Below are 17,829 nucleotides of genomic sequence, written 5' to 3' on the forward strand. Positions count from 1 at the left end.
GATCACGTTAGTTTTGTATTTGGCAGGATTGTTTTGTCTGATTATGATTAGGCAAATGTGATTTCAGTGCTAGTTTTGTACTTGGCAGGATTGTTTGTTTGTTTGCTGAACAGGTTACCCTACAGGGTTGGAGTCCTGATCTATGTGGTCACTTCTGGCACTACGATCTTTACTTCACTCTAGTGTGTTTTTTCTGAGCCTCTGCACCTTGAACTGATGCACTTGTTGTACGTCGCTCTGGATAAGAGCGTCTGCTAAATGCATGTAATGTAATAATATTCTCCCTTAGGAGTCATTTCTTTTCGTTAGCCCCCTCCTTAAATCTCTTACTTTGGTGGTTAACTTAAAGAAACCCCCTTTTGAATTCACTGTGTCATTAACACTTCCCCACCCTCACACTTCTTTGATATAAAAACATGGAATGACCAATGATGAGCATGCACATTTCTTGTGAAGTTGTTATTCAATGTTGAGGAAAGATTTTAAGACTGTTTTTTTTTTTTTGGGGGGGGGGGGGGTTGGTTATTGCAGCTTTCAGTATTCACTGTCTGATTTAAAAATGTAAAAACATACTAAAGCTCCCGCTGTGACAGCCTTGCCTAAAGGAGACCCATGCTTCATATTGTAAATAGACATCTTATACATGGTGTCAGGTATGGTTCCATGCAGCTTACAATAAAGACCTTCTTACCTGTGCAGTCTGGTCTCTGCCAATATCACTGCCGATGTTCTTAATACGTTAGTTTCACAGCAAATGTATGAGATGTGGATGTGGTAAAAAAAAAAAAACTATGCAAGCCATTTTCTGAATAATGGAAATGTCTTTCTGTGCTGTATTTACTGACATCAGAGCACAACTGAATGGCCTTCCTGGTTGAATACTAAATGGGGTAAAATATTGTCAAAAATTACAGAGAGTTGGACATAAACATTTTTGGTTTTGGTATTTTCATAAGATATGTTGACAATACTGAAAACTTTCATTACCACTGTTCATCATTTAAAATAGCCAGATATTTCACTGAATAATAGTTTTGGTAGAGATGTAAATCCTCTTAAATATCAATAGATATATGTGAAGCTGTTCTCAGTAAAATGCAATGAAAATAGCCAAGTAAAATAGCTAGCTATATCTGTCATTGATACGTAGCGCTAACCAGCAACTTCAAACTGGAAGAGCCTGAAACTGATTTTTACCAGGGATTAGCATTGCAAAGCACACAATCAATTCGTGAGGGAATGATGACAATTTTGTTATGGTGTTCTTACAATAAACAAAGCACGACAGCGACACTGTTTATTCCATTGCTAAAATGAATGTTCAAATTTCCCTGACAAACTCAGACAATGCAGTGCCAATATCTACGTATGTGCAATGTCTCATATTTGTGTAAGAATTATTGAGAGGGCATATTCAGTAAAGTATCTCTTTAAAAAACGGTGACAAAGACGAAAGGCCTTTCGTAAGAACATTGCAACCTTTTGTGTGCTTTCTGGGAATGTTTCTGCTTTTGTTCAAACCAGTTTTCTTCCAAATTTCTGTGAATCTTACTAGATCCTAACCCAGTGAGTTGGAGGAATGTCTTACATGGAAAATTTCTGGGACATTTATGAGTTAAGATGAATGTGTGAAAGGGGCTTATGTTGGTCAGACGTCACAGACTTTATAAGACACTGAAGTTTTTACACCTTCACTGCAAATGTTTCATTGCTATATCTTACCAATACATTTTATTTTTTGTGTAATCCTATTTGAACTGTCATGTTTTATTTAACATCTATCGAAAATCTTACCTTGCGTCTTCCTGTGTTGAGGCGCACTGGGGTGAGAAAGGGGTCAAAGATCATATGGCTGGTTTCTATGTTCACTGGAGACTGTCTCTTTCCAACAGAGCATAGGTTCCAGGCTGAATTTACTAGCCCCCAGAAAGATGGCACTGCAAATAAAGATAAATATATACATAGAAATAAGTAAATAAATAAATAAATACATCAAAACATTTGATCGACTGTGAACTTTTCATAAACTCAGCCTCCACATATCAAATGAAAAATGAACTTTGCATTTGGCAAGTACCTGATAACAGAAAGAAAAAAGGAGCATCCTAACACAGCGTCCATATGAACAGACTGCTGCATCGTGGAGTAGTTTTATTCTGTTAAGGGCTGACAAATCTCAGAGGTGCACAAAATGGTATTTGTCATGAATGGTGTGAATGCAGAGAGTGCTTGGTACTAATCAGGGACGCTAGACCTCATTGTCACATCCCTGCACTGCCCTTGTGGTTTAATTTGTATTATTACATACTTGGCAAGCAGAACTGAGTAAGTATTAATTACATTACACACTTGTGCTTTAGTCCACTAATGTAGTATATGTTCTTCCATTCTAAGGTAAAGAAAATTAAGGAACTGGAAATCACATTCTAAACTAAACCAACACTAAGGGCTTTCTTTTTTTCTTGCGAAATGTAATTTTCAGTGTTGTTTCATCCTCTTACATGTTGGAAATTGAGTTAATTTGGAGGTTTTGCATATTTTTTTCCCACATTAACACCATCTGTTCTGTATTGGCTTGCACGCTTTCAAAAATAGACTTCATGAAATAAAACAGAAAGCTCTGCTTAGAGCAGAAATGTATTTGTCACCGCTTCCATTCCTATAAAGAGACCCGTCCGGCAACAAAATACCACGCGCACACACACACACACACACACACAACACACACACACACATACACATACATTAAGTAACAGAGAGACGCCCCAAGCCAAGAAACAGCCCTCCGGCAAGTGGACTTCTTTGTTAAGCATCTCAGTTTTGATTAATAAAAGCAGGCCCATGCTCACTGCAATCTGCCACCGCTGTAGCCTTCTTCGCTCACGATCAGCCACCAGCTGGTGTTTTATTCAACCCAATACTCCTCCTGTCTATGGAAAATTACTCCATTTGACAAAATCACCAGGAGAAAAAAAAAACATAATAAAAATACATTAGAGAACTGTTGAGTCATCTCTTGTTTAAGGTATTATTGAATTGGGCTGTAATACTTTCCTGAGAGGAGGAGCGAAGAAGACGGCAGACGCTCCTGATGCTAAATCATTCTCGAAAATGACAGGAAATCTACAGCACAATTGGGAATTCAAGTGTGCAGAATCGATCGGTTAAATCCCGGACCTTGTCGTAAATGTACACATAATTATTACCCCTTGATAGATCCCAGAATGAAGGAAACCCTGGCAGCAGACATTTCTCACCAGGGCGCGACTGAACTGCCAATATTCTACCGCACCTCCTACACAACCTCTCCATACTGCGTAGTGCTAAAAACAGAAAGGAATGTGTCACTGTCCACGAGTATTTATGAACGGTTCACTGTTCCACATTTATGCGCAGTAACTCTTCTTCTTGTCACATGTAAAAGTAGATCTTGAAATATTTTATTGACCTTTGCCATTGCACCCCTATGTAATTCTTTAAAGAGGAAGATTACTGATTTCTCCCAATCCCATTCAGGCTCCTTAATAGCCATCTCAACCACAAAATCAAAAAGAGAGACACAAATTCAGCACACATTAAAGCTATCGTTAAGCAGCAGCCTTTACAAACATGAAGAACCAGTCCTCTATTCTGTGGGATGAGTCCACAACCCAAAAAACTGTACATAGCCAAGGATTTGGTAAAATTGCCTGATGCCCGAAGTCCCAAATGCAACCGAACATGATTCTGTGTTTTCACAAGTACTGTACAAAAATGCAATAATAATCTATATTCCTTAGATTAATTTCCGCATGCAGTTAACCACACAATTGGCTCATTCACGATCCAATCAGATATGATCTGTTAACTGCGCTTACAAAACTTTTTGGCTGTCATCATTTTTTTTTTCTTATCTGAATCTGTTCTGTGTGTTTGCAAGCATGCTTAACCCTCCTGTTATGTTGCGGGTCAAATTGACCCTTTTAAAGTTTGAAAATCTAGGAAAAATACTTAAAATTATTTTTTCAGTATGAAACTTCTTCTACTGGCCTTAATTAGTGTAATCAACATTTTAAATGAAAATGGTTCATTTCATGTATTTGCAAACCCCCCCTGTATGGGGATTGACCCGGGAACATTTTTGCTGTACCTAAAAAATGAACAGAACAGGAGGGTTAAAGGCCTAAAGAGAAAACATACCCATGCATTTGACCCATGGTATGAAAAGCACCAGATTGAAGATTCTTAGTTAGATTCTATACCACACTTTCACATGTCAATTAAGTGCATCCACTGATGATTTCCTTCTCCAAAGCATCTTCCAACTGAATAAAAATTTCTCACACTATTTCAATGAACACATCTTGATTTCCATCCCTCTGTCAAAAATACAAAATCAATAAAAGCTAGATGATGCAATTAATTGAATTGAGTTATTCAAGTCCTTTCATGATTTAGGGTGAACTGTGAGCCAGCTGTTGGCCTTGGCCTCTTTTTGAATCATCCATGGGAACAAGCAAAAAAAAGACTCCTAAATGCTGTACATGTATAAAATATTTGACAGTTTTAATTAGTATTAGTAAAAATAATAATCCCAATTCAAAACGAAATGTGTTGACAGGTTAGTCAATCAGCAAACTGATAGAATCTACCAACAAGTCCAGTAAGCCAGACCTTGCTAGAGAATTACCCTGCTGACACCAGAGCTACAGGAACAAAATAACACAAGGTAAAAATAAATAAGGAACAAGCAGACAGCCAAGGAAACAACAAAAAACACGAAGAACATGTTTCTTTTCTGCTCCGAAATGTAACTCAAAACTAAAACTCCATACCAAACTAGCCTTCCCCTCAGTACTTATAAATACTTCTCCAGGCAGGTATTGAGGGTTTCTGGGTGATGCAGAGCTGACAGGGGGTGGTTTAATATATGGCAAGGACTAGCAAGTGATGAAATTGCTTTTAGTAAAAGAAACTAAGTTGGCGCAAGAAGACCTAAGCACCATTATGTTATCATCAAAATATTTGTCGTTTTAGCCTCATTTTAAGGAGTTCAAACATTAATCTCTTAGAGTTATTTCAGCTTAACTATCAAACATCTCTTACAAAAATGTTAACTTTACTATTGCTATCAAGAGATGATGTTGTTAGCTATTGAAATCTTCATTCTCTAGTAAAGAATACAGCTACCACGTGACAAGACTAGTCGCAAAGTTCAGACCTCTGCTTCAATACGACACAGCCTCAAAAATGTACATATGTAATGTACTAGGAGGCTAAAGAACCATTACCTAAATAGAAATCAATTTCTTCTAATGAGCATAAGAGAATGCTCTTTATATTTTTAAAAGCTGAAGGCAATAGTGACCCTGTGCTATGGCATGGCCATACTGAGCCCTGACACTGAATAGCTTAATGTTCTGCTGTTTCTTCAGAGACATAATAAAACATTCCAGGAGAGGAGACGCTATTACACCCTAGATTTGCCACAAGTTAATGATTTTGTCAACAGAACAGACCACTACAATGTAATATTACATGACCATTAACAATTAACCTATCAAAACATCCTGTACCTCACTTAAACTCAGTATCTGGCACATACATACACTGAATACTAATGTCTGAATAACTGATGAGTCAGACATCTTAATCATTTTAAGAATAATATTTTCCATAGTGCCAACAAGTCTAAATTTAGATATGACATTTCAACATATTTTCTCTTCACGGTGGTGAGCGCTGAATTTTTTCTTTTATGTTGAGGGGAGAAACATACATTCATTTTTCCCGGCTGCGACCAAAAAATGTGCCATAATAAACGCATCTACAATCAGGTGACTCAGTGGCAGGAAGCAGAAACAAAGGCTGTGAATCTCTCCCAATCCACATAAACTAAAAGCCTAAATATGTTTATGCTGTCCATCTAGATAATATTTTTCCCGGAAAGCTCTCCAAAGCATTCTTCCTTCACAACAATGCAATTCTGCATCCAATGGTTCAGATATGATGACAAAAGAAAAATAATGACAGGGTAGTATTCCATTTGCCAGAGGGATGGATAATCAAAGCTAAAACAAATGTGTTTCACCATGTTCATGTACATTAGACACACTTCCATATGCTCAGCTGTAGCTCACAGATCTGAGCATAAAGAGATATCACTCACTCACACAGTATGTTTCCTCCAACGCAAACGCGCACAAGCCTACGCATACAGACACAGATGCAGACACACATCTTTGGCTTCAGGAACACTTGCTATGGCAGTTCATCAATGGCACACTTTATCATGGCAAGCATCAGCAGAGACAGAAATAACATCAGGGCTGATGATTAGTGAAGAGGACTGTACATCATTGGGATGTCATCATGCCCTATGAAAAAAGGTAAACAATTTAAGGGCTAACTGACTTTAAGTGTCACACTGTTCCGTGCTCTCAAGAAAAGTAAATGGTCGGCGGCACTTGTTACCACTCGTCCTCTAATGCCAGTGTGATCGCAACACCTTGGGTTGATATGTCTCATTAGTCTGGTCCACTCAGAGAACAATAAACATGTCAGTCACCTTAACTCCTCCTGTCATTTGTTAATGGTCAGGGATATACAACCTGGCAGGCGACTGAGTCTCCTCAAGGAATAACAAGCATACTGAGGATGGTGTGGGCTTAGACGAATCCATCAAGGGAAAACAACAGGGAGGTCCAAAAAGAAGGGCTCTGCTGTGACTGACAACCAATAGAGAGAGGTTGCCACAAGCTCTTTTAATTTTTTTTTGTTTAGTTTTTTTTTGCTTCTATTATTTCCTCAACCACAAAGGTAGAGATTTGTGATGGTTTACAAGACATCCTGTGTAGAAAGTACCAACATACTGTAATTATAGGTTAAGTGAAATGTCCCCACGGGACACATCCACTTAATTTTGTAACCAAATAGGATTTGAAACATGGAATTCTAGAAACAAATATCTGTAGGACCTTGGACCACACCAGCCCAAATAGGGGCATGCAGGATTGAGGTGGATTACAAGTTACTTTTATCAGGCCTGTTTTAAACACAGCTGGCTAGACATACTTCCACACAGGATTTCATTATCTCTTCCAAGTCCTGATTTTTTTAGACCATTGTGGGGAGATTTTCTTTGTATTTGCACTGAACAATCTTTATTTGCTGTTTTTGTATTCGCGGCCACAAAACAAATAGTAAATAAAACAGTAGCAGTTGGACATTTCAAAACAGCTCTCTGTGTGTGCCTCTTAACCAATCACCACCCCAGGCACCGCTTCACAAATACCCACTATTGTGAGAAACTGATGTGTGTTGACAGCACTAGTCGAGAATGCAAGTGATTCCTTAGCCAGTCAGTTTTTTGGGGGGATGATTTTGCAAAAGCTTTCAGAGAGCCACTTTAGGCTGAATACCAAGATTACTGTATAGGGTAGGCTCTCACAGGGTACACTTTCAGGGCCTTGGTTTAACATTGAATTTCAAAATGGCATCTCCTACAGCTCAGGCACCCTGTTGCCATACTGGAGTATTGACATTAGTAGGCAATGGTACTAGGGGTGCTCAGAGAGACCACTCTTTGTATTTGTTGAGACAAATGGGTGTGGTTTGAACCATGGTTTTCTACTGAGTACATTTTTTTGTGCTTTCAAGTAAGTAAAAACCCTTTTAATTTTGGGTGAACTGCCCTTCTAGTTAAAGTCAAAAAAAGAGCATATTTACACTTAAAAAATCACAGACATGCATGGAAAAAGTCATACTATTGCAAAATCAAAGACTGTAGCCTCCACTCAACTCTATATGCAAGCACTAGCAAATTCATTAATATTTAAATTGATTAATGATTCAATAATGTGTTTGGAGACACATGGGGAAAGGACATTAAATATCCATCTTGCATGTCCACTGAAGCATTTAAATCAAGTCTGATGACACATTTTTGAAATTGTCATCAAACATTCCCCAGTCCTCTTATTTAAGACAGATAAAACAAATACCACATATTGGCACATACTGTCAAATACTGGATGACATACAATCAGTGATCACCAAAAGGACAGGGTAATATTTTTATTTTATTTTTTATTTTATGTTTAGTTAGCAAAGCCTACAACATGAAACCTACTTTACTCGTTGAATCTGGCTGTGGAATGTCTGCTGCCTCTTCAGTTAGAGACATGTGGAGTTACAGTATGAAGTGAAAGCACGCGGAGACACTGAAGAAACCTGTACATGCCCCTCTAGGGTACACCTCTTACTGTTAATGAAGAGAACAAAGCACTGAGGTCACTCTTAGAAACAAGAGGGAGAGAAATATGCCCATATTACAGGAACTGGGGGCATTATTCAGTATCGCAGAGGGTGATACTGAATCACTGTGAATAGACTTCCATCCTTTGCTCAGAATTCCTTGTTGCCTGTAAATAACTAAAAAAGTACATTTCGTTGATGACAAGCTTCTCTTTAAATGACAGTTGGTGTTCTTCTTTACCAGGGGGGTTGGTTACAGCAGAGAAAATAAAATCTCTGCAATTTTGCTGGCCAGGGCACCTCAGTGTATTTCTTTCGGCTTAATCCTAAACCTTTCTGGCATCTGAAAAAAGCATCTCCCTTTCACAAGTCATTTAGCAGCCCTTATCTCAAACTGCGAGAAAGCCTCTTTGCCACGGGACACGGAGACTCGAAAATAATAAAATGCTTGACCACACTCCAAATCCCCTTTCCCTGTAAACATAGCTTGTAGAAACATGAAGAAAGTGAAGTGAGATTTGCAGTAGCACATTGTTCCCAGACTTTCCTCCAATTGGATTCCCAATCTGTGCCCTCTGCAAAGACAATGCTAACAAAGCGAAACAAAGGAATGTATCAGTGCTAAAATACCAAAAGCTGCATGATCTGAATGTACTTTTTCGTTTTTACTTTAGGAATAGAAGTCATCGGGCCTGTCTGCTGTGTAAGGATTGGCGGAAGTGACATACAGAACAAGTGGGCTGAGCTAACCGGTTTGTATTCAGCAGAACAAGCTTTACAAGCTTTTCAAAATGTCTGCCAACATCAGTGCTTTCAGTGGTTGGTTTAAGCTGGTGATGCTTATGAGCAGGGACATGTACCAATATCTTAGTTTAGCAGAAGTATCTATGGATGCAAAGGGTAAAATGGATTTTTTTTAAAAAGAAGAAAGAGGAGAAAATTTCCATGTTCATTTAATTTTATAAGAAACAGGATAATAGAGCTCAAAGCAATCCCAGTTCACTGGTGCTTGGTTCTGATGAACCTTTACCAGGGGGTCTGTATTCACAAAAGAATGTAACAAAAGAGCTCCAAATCTGTCGATTTAGGAGAAAATCTTTAACAGGCATGTCCATTCTTTAGTACTCCTAAAGTTTTGGTCTAAGAGTAATTCACAAAAAATGTTAGTGCTAAAACCAGCTCCTAAACATGTGAAAAATTTGAGGTAGTCAAGAGGATTCTTCAGTCACTAAGACCAAATCACAAACAGTTATCAAAATGGCTGCTGCCGGCAATCTGCCTCATAATCAGGTAAATGTTTCAGAAACATTTAATAACATTGAGCTTTTAAAAAGGTATGGTATTTGGTGAGGGTATTTTGAATAGTAGAGCTGGTCAGGGATGCAGACATATCGCTAACAAACAAAAACAAAGCAATAACACCAGAGGTTTTGATCAAGGTTTTGACAACTCCACTTAAAATACAGCTATGCACTGGGAATATCTCCGTAATCTGTCAAGTAGACCAAACAATCACACCAAACAATAAATGCCCTATGCAGACCCCACATCATCTTACAATTTATGTGGTTTCCTGTTGATGTTCCTATAGCTGGACTACAGCTGGACTACCCGGTTGGCACTATAGATCAGACGCATGTCCAAAAGATGGAGACATGCTTGGCAATTCATAGCATCAACACACAGGTGGTTTCTGATGTCAGCCACAATGTTCTTGACATTTGCGCCAAGTGGCTTGGCTCGACAGGACTCCCGGATCCTACTGGAGAGTGGCCTGAGGCTGCTGTTTGCGAGGCATCATGTCCCAGCTGGATGACACTTGGTGGGGGACAATGGCTATCCCTGCATGACTGATCCTACTGTAGTTGAAAATAATTCAATCAGGGCAACTCGCACATTAAAATATTTACATGAATATGTAAATACATTTATTGGTTTGGCACTGAATGGATCTGCTTCAGGTATTAGTGCTCGCTACCCTATCTAACAGGGAGTATTATACATCTTCCCTACTAAGCAGAAGAAATACCAGAAAATACCCCAGTATCTAGAAGCAGATCCAAACCATAGGTGGTGCTGGGGTGGTGGTGGGTGAGCGCAATTCTGAGCAGCAGCAGTGAAGCATGCAAATCAGCACAGGCAAGCAGCAGCACTGAGAGGTCTGATTGTTGGTTTAAAAAGGTGCTCCATTGGTGATGTGTGCTTGTGATTGGATGGGTAAGAGAAAAGTGTGTATGCAATTGGTTGATTATGGAAACGTTTTGAGTTTCCTGACAGAACTTGCTTTGCACAAGCATGCCGCTCATTTGGCATGAAGTCCGTTTACCTGCGGCAGACGTTTGTCGGTTGAATTCTGCAGTCCATGCCTACAAGTGCAAAGAACACCAGTGTTTCTCACATTCATCAGTGGTTCTGGACAGAAGTGGGAAGTATGCGGAAGCATATATTTTCCCACATTTCTTTCGTGGCCTTTGAATTGATCCCAACTTTAGATTTCCCTTTAATAATGTTCTTCCTTTCATGAACCAATTGCGCTAGAAGTAAAGATAACTTGTGTTCATTTTGGTTTTCATTTTCATTTGCAGGGCAATGGAACATCACACTTGCTGCTGTCAGCCATAATTATTCTAATTTAAAGGCATACTATGCAGCCTTGGTGAGGTTCTGTCTTTACAATCAAATAAGTCTCTTCTTCGATCCTCAACACCACCTGCTCACCTCCGTTTTTTATATTTTATATCCATTTTTATTTGTATATCTCCATTTTTTGAGAACTGTCACCATCGAGGAAAAGCAATTCCAAAGTTGATTCCAGTCCTGGCTCTAGACTGCTCTGATTGGGGGAGCAGTCACAGATTTATTTATTTTTTCAGGGCAGGGTGTGTGCCATAATGTTTACAGGCCTTTTTCATACTACGTATGCTACAATGTGTATTATATACAGTGCAGTCTGTAAGTATTTGGGCAGTGACACAATTTTTGTTGTTTTGGCTCAGTACTCCAGAACATTGGATTTGAAATGAAACAATGAATTTGAAGCCGACTGCTTGGGCTCGTTGTCCTACTCATTGACTATGGGCAGTAATTCCAATACAGATTATGGATATAAATACCTTCAACTTTGAACTTTTATCAGGTTGTACTTGAGTACATCAAATGTCTTTTAAAGATTAACTAACTGTATTGGCCTTCATTGCTTAGTGATAAAAAATTTTTTTTTTTAAACTCACAATCATTGACTCAATATTTCCCCTTTAATTGTATACATATGCTCGGTTACAGTGTGTGCTTGTGGTCAAGATGTTAATATAAAACAGCTGCCACAACTGGCAATGGACTTTGTCCATTTTTCTTCAAGATTTTCCCCAACCTCCTGCGCTCTTTGGTGATTATTGTTTATGATGAGTTACAGCCTATATACACGTCTTTATATAATATCCCAATTATTAACTAGTGACTATACAACATGCAACTGCATACAGGGTTTCCTGCTAAATAAAGCTATCACATTGAGCATCCACTTGTAGTATTTCCATTAATTTCCTACTCCCAAATGGATAAATGATACAATGAAACCATAGAACACAGCTTCATATTACTGGAAAATAATAACAAACATCAACAGTGGCAGATCTCCCCCGGGTTGCCCCAGTGTACCGCATTGGAGACCGCATTTGTCTCCAATGGCACTGTCTACTCTCAAAAGGATAACAAGAACCATAGAACACAATGTCAAATTATGGGTAAATAATAAATTTCTATATATATTCTATTGTATTTCTTCATATGTTCAAAGACTCTAAAGCATGGCTGAATGTATGCATGATAGCTGCATAGTGGAATGGCTGTCCATAAAAGAGACTAGACATCACTGTCAGTCATTGAAAGCTACCACACTGAACCTCAGGACAGTTTTCAGCAAGAAATTAAGCAGCAAGCACTGCTTAAGCAACAAATGTCTTTTCTGGTGTTTTCCCTTGTACTTTCTCGTATCTCGGTAAATTATTTTATTTGTTATTTTGAGCAGAGCAGTTTGAAAAAGACCTGTTGACTTGTCTTTTCACTTTGCTGTTGGTTACTATTGCTTCTTCATCTCTGCCATTGCAGTATTTAGCTAGCTACAAATGCTTCACTGAAACTGATTCCACCCCACAGCCTCAGTAGCCTCCCCGACCCCTCCCCACACAGAAAAGAGTGTCACACCCTGAAACACCCAAAACACACCTTAGAAGAAGAACAGGCAGAGGAGCAAAGATTCAGTAAATTTGTGCAAAAACAGAGATTGCCAGTTCATGATAGATTTATTGAGCACGGTAATTTTACAGTATTGTCAAGGTAAACATCCTGTATAGCATGTCTTTAAATGCATATTTGCTATTCATTCTACAAGCTGCCAGACATGTGAGAAATTGACAATCAGCTAAATGGATACTTAACTAATCAGTATATTATTTTTGTTTTCATGTTAAATCAGCAACACTTAGCCTACATTTTCATTTTGAAATTTTAAATTGAATATGGCATTGTGATTTGTACCCCCTGCTACAGTATTTCTATGATGAATTCGCAGATACAGTCCCATCCACTATCACCAATCATTTACTTACAAGGTCCACAACAAGGACAATGCCGCCATTTCTCTTAGCTTAAAAGTTCTCCTCATTCCTTGTTAAAAGTTTGTCTCAGCAGCTTTAGGAAACTCTTAGCTAGGAACTTTTAGTGCCACTAAGGAGAACTCTTAGTGGTAAAGTAAAATGTTTTGTGAACACGGCCCCAGGTCTCTTGTCTCCTACAGGCATCCAGGGAGAGATAGCTGCCTCTGTGTAATACAAAATCCCACATTCAAACCACTGTACAGCCGGCCTGGAAGTTTTTAGCACTTTTCTAATCTAAGACTGTTCCTCAGTCATAATTGAAATGCACTTTAACACACATCCTTCGCCAAGGAGAGCAGGAAGTGTATACACAGCACCTTGTGCATTGCAGTGAGCGAGTGATGAAGGAGTGGGAGGAGAGGCTTTGACTGGCAATATTTCAGTCTGTACTTTTAAGTCACTGACTGCCAACACTTTCATTTGGCAAAATGCAAACTGTAGAAGTTAAGTTGATGCTACAGGGCAAATGATACAAAGTAACCCAGGGTACTTGGGTTTACAAAAAAGACGTATCTGTACATTTCTACTCTATTTTATTTATACCTTCTTCTGGCAAATTATATGACTGTTGTGATTTAGATTTTTTTCAGCGAGAACTTAAAGAACCTTGAGTACAAAGTTTGTCACTCACACGCTGCTTTTCCCACGCACATTTTTCTATTCTCCTTCACCCTTTCTCCTTGAACAGCCAGCAAATTCATTTTTATTTTATTGTTTATGGAGTGCTTTGGAGTGGTTCAAGACAAACTAACAGGCACTCCATGCATAGCTTTTAGAAAGTGTACAAGATCTTATAGTTTGTCTTCAGATAATACCTCCAAAGGGACAGGGAAATAAAATAAGGACAGCAACCACAAACCTCAAAAACATCCTGTTATTCAACACAGTGGAAGGAAAAAATAATCAGTACTAAACTGCATGGACAAATCTGGGCTTCATGCCTGGCGGAGAGAGTGACAGATGTGCAGATTTGACTTCTAAGTGCAATTCTGACTGCGGTCAGCATTAGTGACACCAACTACAGTAAATGCATTTACAGCCAAAGGTTTGTGACTCTGATTACATCACAAGTTTGTGAAGAGCGAACATAAAATCACTCCAAATGGACTGTGTTTAGCAGTAGCGTGGTTTCCAAGCAGTGGACATCACATCAAGTGGCTTTAACACAGGAAAAAGGAAATTGCATGGAGAAAAATGCATGATTCATTTGACTGGATTATCAAATTGGTTTGTTTCATTGACAACCCTTTCATCAATCTTTTTCTTGGTATAATATATTCTATATATTATGTTTTGTTTCCCTCTTGCTAAAAGATGGCCATGCTGCCCAACCCAATATGTGCCTTGATTATTATTATAATATGAGATGATGGGCTTTATTCTTTCCTCATTTTGGAGAAGCCCTTAGATAGCATATTATGTTTCCTTGTGGAACTGCCTCAGAAATCGTTAAATGACAACACTAATGCCAAATTCACTTTAAATATGCAATTTTCCCCACAAAATGGCAAGGAGACAGGTTTGGAATAAGGAGCTTGTGAATTAGCATTTTGATTTACAAAGCTGAGCATTTAAACTAAATTTGTAATCTGAACAACAGCCAATGAATATTGTTTTCAATAAAAAAAATAAAAAAATAAAAAATGGTACTGAAGAATGGTCCCTCTAAATGCTTCAGAATGGTATAATACTATACATAGGGGTAGAACAGATGGTGTTACCTAACCAGCATTATTTCAGGTGTATAACTGAAAATTTACAAAAGTAACACAAATAATGAAATAATACAATGAATGCAAACCTAAAAAAAGTACAGTAATATTTGGAAAACTGCTAACCCCACCCCTCCTGGAGATGATATTCATTTTAGAGAACATAAAATATGTCCCCTTAGGTTGCATTTACCTACATAAATTATTTTTACTTCAGAGCAAATTTCAATTTGTGTTTGTCTTTGAATATAAAAAAAGAAAAGAATAAAACAACATGCCATATATGAACAAGAACAATTTGTTTTAAAGACATAGGTAGGCCAATGTTTTTCAATGTCAGATCTAAGCTCAATTTTAGTGGAATTATTTCCAAGAGCACTCATAACTATATAACTAAATATACCGCATGGAAACCATTACTAGCTAAAGCAAAAGATACAGTAACAAGTTAACTTGCAAGCTGGTATCTTTACAGATGATCTATAAAAGATACTATAGCTGTTCCAACAAGAGTAGTTCACTCACTGTTATAATAGTGTTCTTTCAACATCTTAAGAGAATCCCACCATCATACATTGGTCTGGATACAACCAATATTGAAAGTGAGTGTTACCTTCTAAGTACTGTTGCAATAGCTAGCTCATTTTCATTGAAAGGTCTGGCAAGATAATGTTGCCATTTTCTCTCATTTATGAAGAAAGGAAGTGCTCGCAATTTTATGTAAGTCAATGTGAAGGGAAATGTTTATTGTATGCAGACCATAGTGCCATTTATTTAGACACCAGTGTATACTTTTAAAGTTTTTATAGAGTGAATGTATGCTAATTGTATATAATTTCAAGTTACAAAAGTTCACATCTCCAATGGAAAAACACTGCTTTTGCCATGCAAACTAGACCAGCTTTAATATAGACAAATATACAGACAGACAGACCAAGCAATAAAAATACACTCAGGAGGAGGGTAATTACAACATACTAGAGTGCAACGTGCAGTGCTGATTTAAATATTTAAACAAGCAATCCTCTTATAAATAAATTAACAGCATTTATATAGAATCTTTCGCCCATTGGAAAGCACTTTACAGCAAAGAGGGGTAACTTCAAAGACCACCATTTATTATAAATGATATCATTTCTGTGTTAATGTGTCTGTATCACTTTAATACAGTACGCAAGGATAAAGATTTAAATTCTAATAATAATAATAATAATAATAATAATAATAATAATAATACATTTCTGTTCAGGAAATGCAATTCAGTCATAGTATTTAAATGAAACTGACCCCAACCCTGATTTTAAATTTCATACGTGACTGACATCAGATATCAGATGCTTAAATAGCCAATTAGACAGATCTGTGCTCGAGACAAAAGCAAACATTTATAGTGAAACATTTTCTGTCTAGTCAAAATATCTTTTTAATTCCATGTGTTTCTGGTCCAGCTCTTAATCCTTTTGGCTCTGAAGCAATACATAAAAATAAATAAATAAAAACAAATTAAAAAAACAGGTATGTATTCCTTCAACAGCACAGCATGTGGTCTGAGGATTGAGTTCAGAGAAAGAAGCAAATCTGATGTGTATGTTGCGACAGCTGAAATACAGGTTGCAACTTTGCAATCAACTTAGAAAGCCATGTGCCAACAAAGTGCTGTGCCAAGAAACCAAGCAGCTATAGAACCTCTGGATCCTGCCCCCAAAGTACATGCATTGGTGTGCAGATCAGATGAATCCATGATAACTGGTCACGCTACGTGTGAACTGCCTACAAATTAGCAGGCAGGCACACAATTCTGTGAGCTTACCAGCAGGCAAGCAGAACATTCTGTTATAAAAATGCTAACTGAATTGCAGCAGCCTGACATTCTACAATAAAAGACCCTGGTCGCATCAAAAAATAATAATCCATTTGATGTAGAATAATCCATAACCTTGGGACAGATAATTGTGCCAGTACATGCTAGTAATTAAAATAAATGAACAAACAAATAAATAAATAACCACAATTAAATAAAAATGTCTCGGTGAGTCATCTGAAATGCATCACTCGCCTTTAAATTGTGAGACTCTATTAGCTACTGCTGCTTCATCAAATAAATTCAATAGTTCAAGCTGCTTTCGGTTTTCTCTTCTTCTGGTTAATAGGACTGAGAGGAATGACAGTACTGCAAATGATGAGGCATGGCCGAGGGCAGCTAGATAAACAAACCATGTACTGCCTGCAAAGCACTTCTTAAGGAAGTGTGTTTTCAGAGTGACCCCGAATACATGAGATGCAGGGTGCAGAACACAATGAAAGTGTGGGCTGATTTATTTATTTCTTTTGGCCGAGATTTGAGTTTGAGAAGTTTGTGTTTTCAAGGTACTGTTCTGCAGTTTATTCAGAATGGGAGAGAGCAGCAGTTCTTTGGATGAATACATATGGTTTCTGAATGCAGGAATGTGTATCAGGCAATCTTTGCTGAAATGACCTTTTAAACTTGACTTCATTAAATTATGCTTTGAGGGAATACTCTGCAGCCATAAGGCATGATGATTGATCTCTCATCCTCACCCTAAAAGATTCAATCACAAGATAATTTCACCTTTATATTTACTGCTTAAATAAAGCACATCTACGATGAAAGGTGAAGAATAAGGCCCTGACTTGAGCAATTTTAAATACTGTGTCAATCTGTAGGCCCTCTTCCTTCAAAATCGCCACGTTCAATATCAATGGGGACTATAGCCCTCATCTGTTTTAAAATAACTACTGAACCTTAACCACATTCTAGCTTGTACTGTGCACAATTCTAATTAATGCAGGTTTGCCCTTTTTTGCACCCCACAGAAAGGTTAGCTTTCTATGCACTTCTGTGCACAGGTCAGTTATGAAATGCACTTTTATTCTCTTTTCTGGTCTCTCTGAAGGTGACAGCAATTGCATGAATTTCCATTTCCTTCTTCCATCTCATGTGTTTAGACTGGGTTGTTGGGTTAACCTATCTTGGACTTGTCTTTAAATTGTCCACTTGCCTTTAAATTGTCGAGAGGTCAGTTTATTGAGAATTAATTGTGATCACGGACTACCAGAATTTACTCATTAAACTGCAACCACAAATAAAAAAGCAGGACAGATTCATTGAATTATGCTGAGAAGATAATTATCTCATCAAACAAAATTATTAGCACTGGTTCACATACTGCGACTAGGAAATAAATTGCATATTTTAGCCAATGCAA

At 37.9% G+C, this 17,829-nt stretch overlaps 1 protein-coding gene across 4 annotated transcripts in view; it reads right to left on the minus strand.

Annotated features, from left to right (window-relative positions):
- Positions 1-17,829, minus strand: part of ca10a (carbonic anhydrase Xa) — a 167,506-nt gene that overhangs the window by 87,675 nt on the left and 62,002 nt on the right. For all 4 annotated transcript variants that reach the window (XM_035402223.1, XM_035402200.1, XM_035402206.1 and 1 more), the window contains exon 4: positions 1,795-1,937. In XM_035402223.1, coding sequence (XP_035258114.1) covers positions 1,795-1,937 — 143 coding nt within the window. The remainder of the gene's footprint in view (positions 1-1,794; positions 1,938-17,829) is intronic.

Source organism: Anguilla anguilla, chromosome 2, assembly GCF_013347855.1.
Source record: "Anguilla anguilla isolate fAngAng1 chromosome 2, fAngAng1.pri, whole genome shotgun sequence".
Lineage (NCBI taxonomy): Eukaryota > Metazoa > Chordata > Actinopteri > Anguilliformes > Anguillidae > Anguilla > Anguilla anguilla.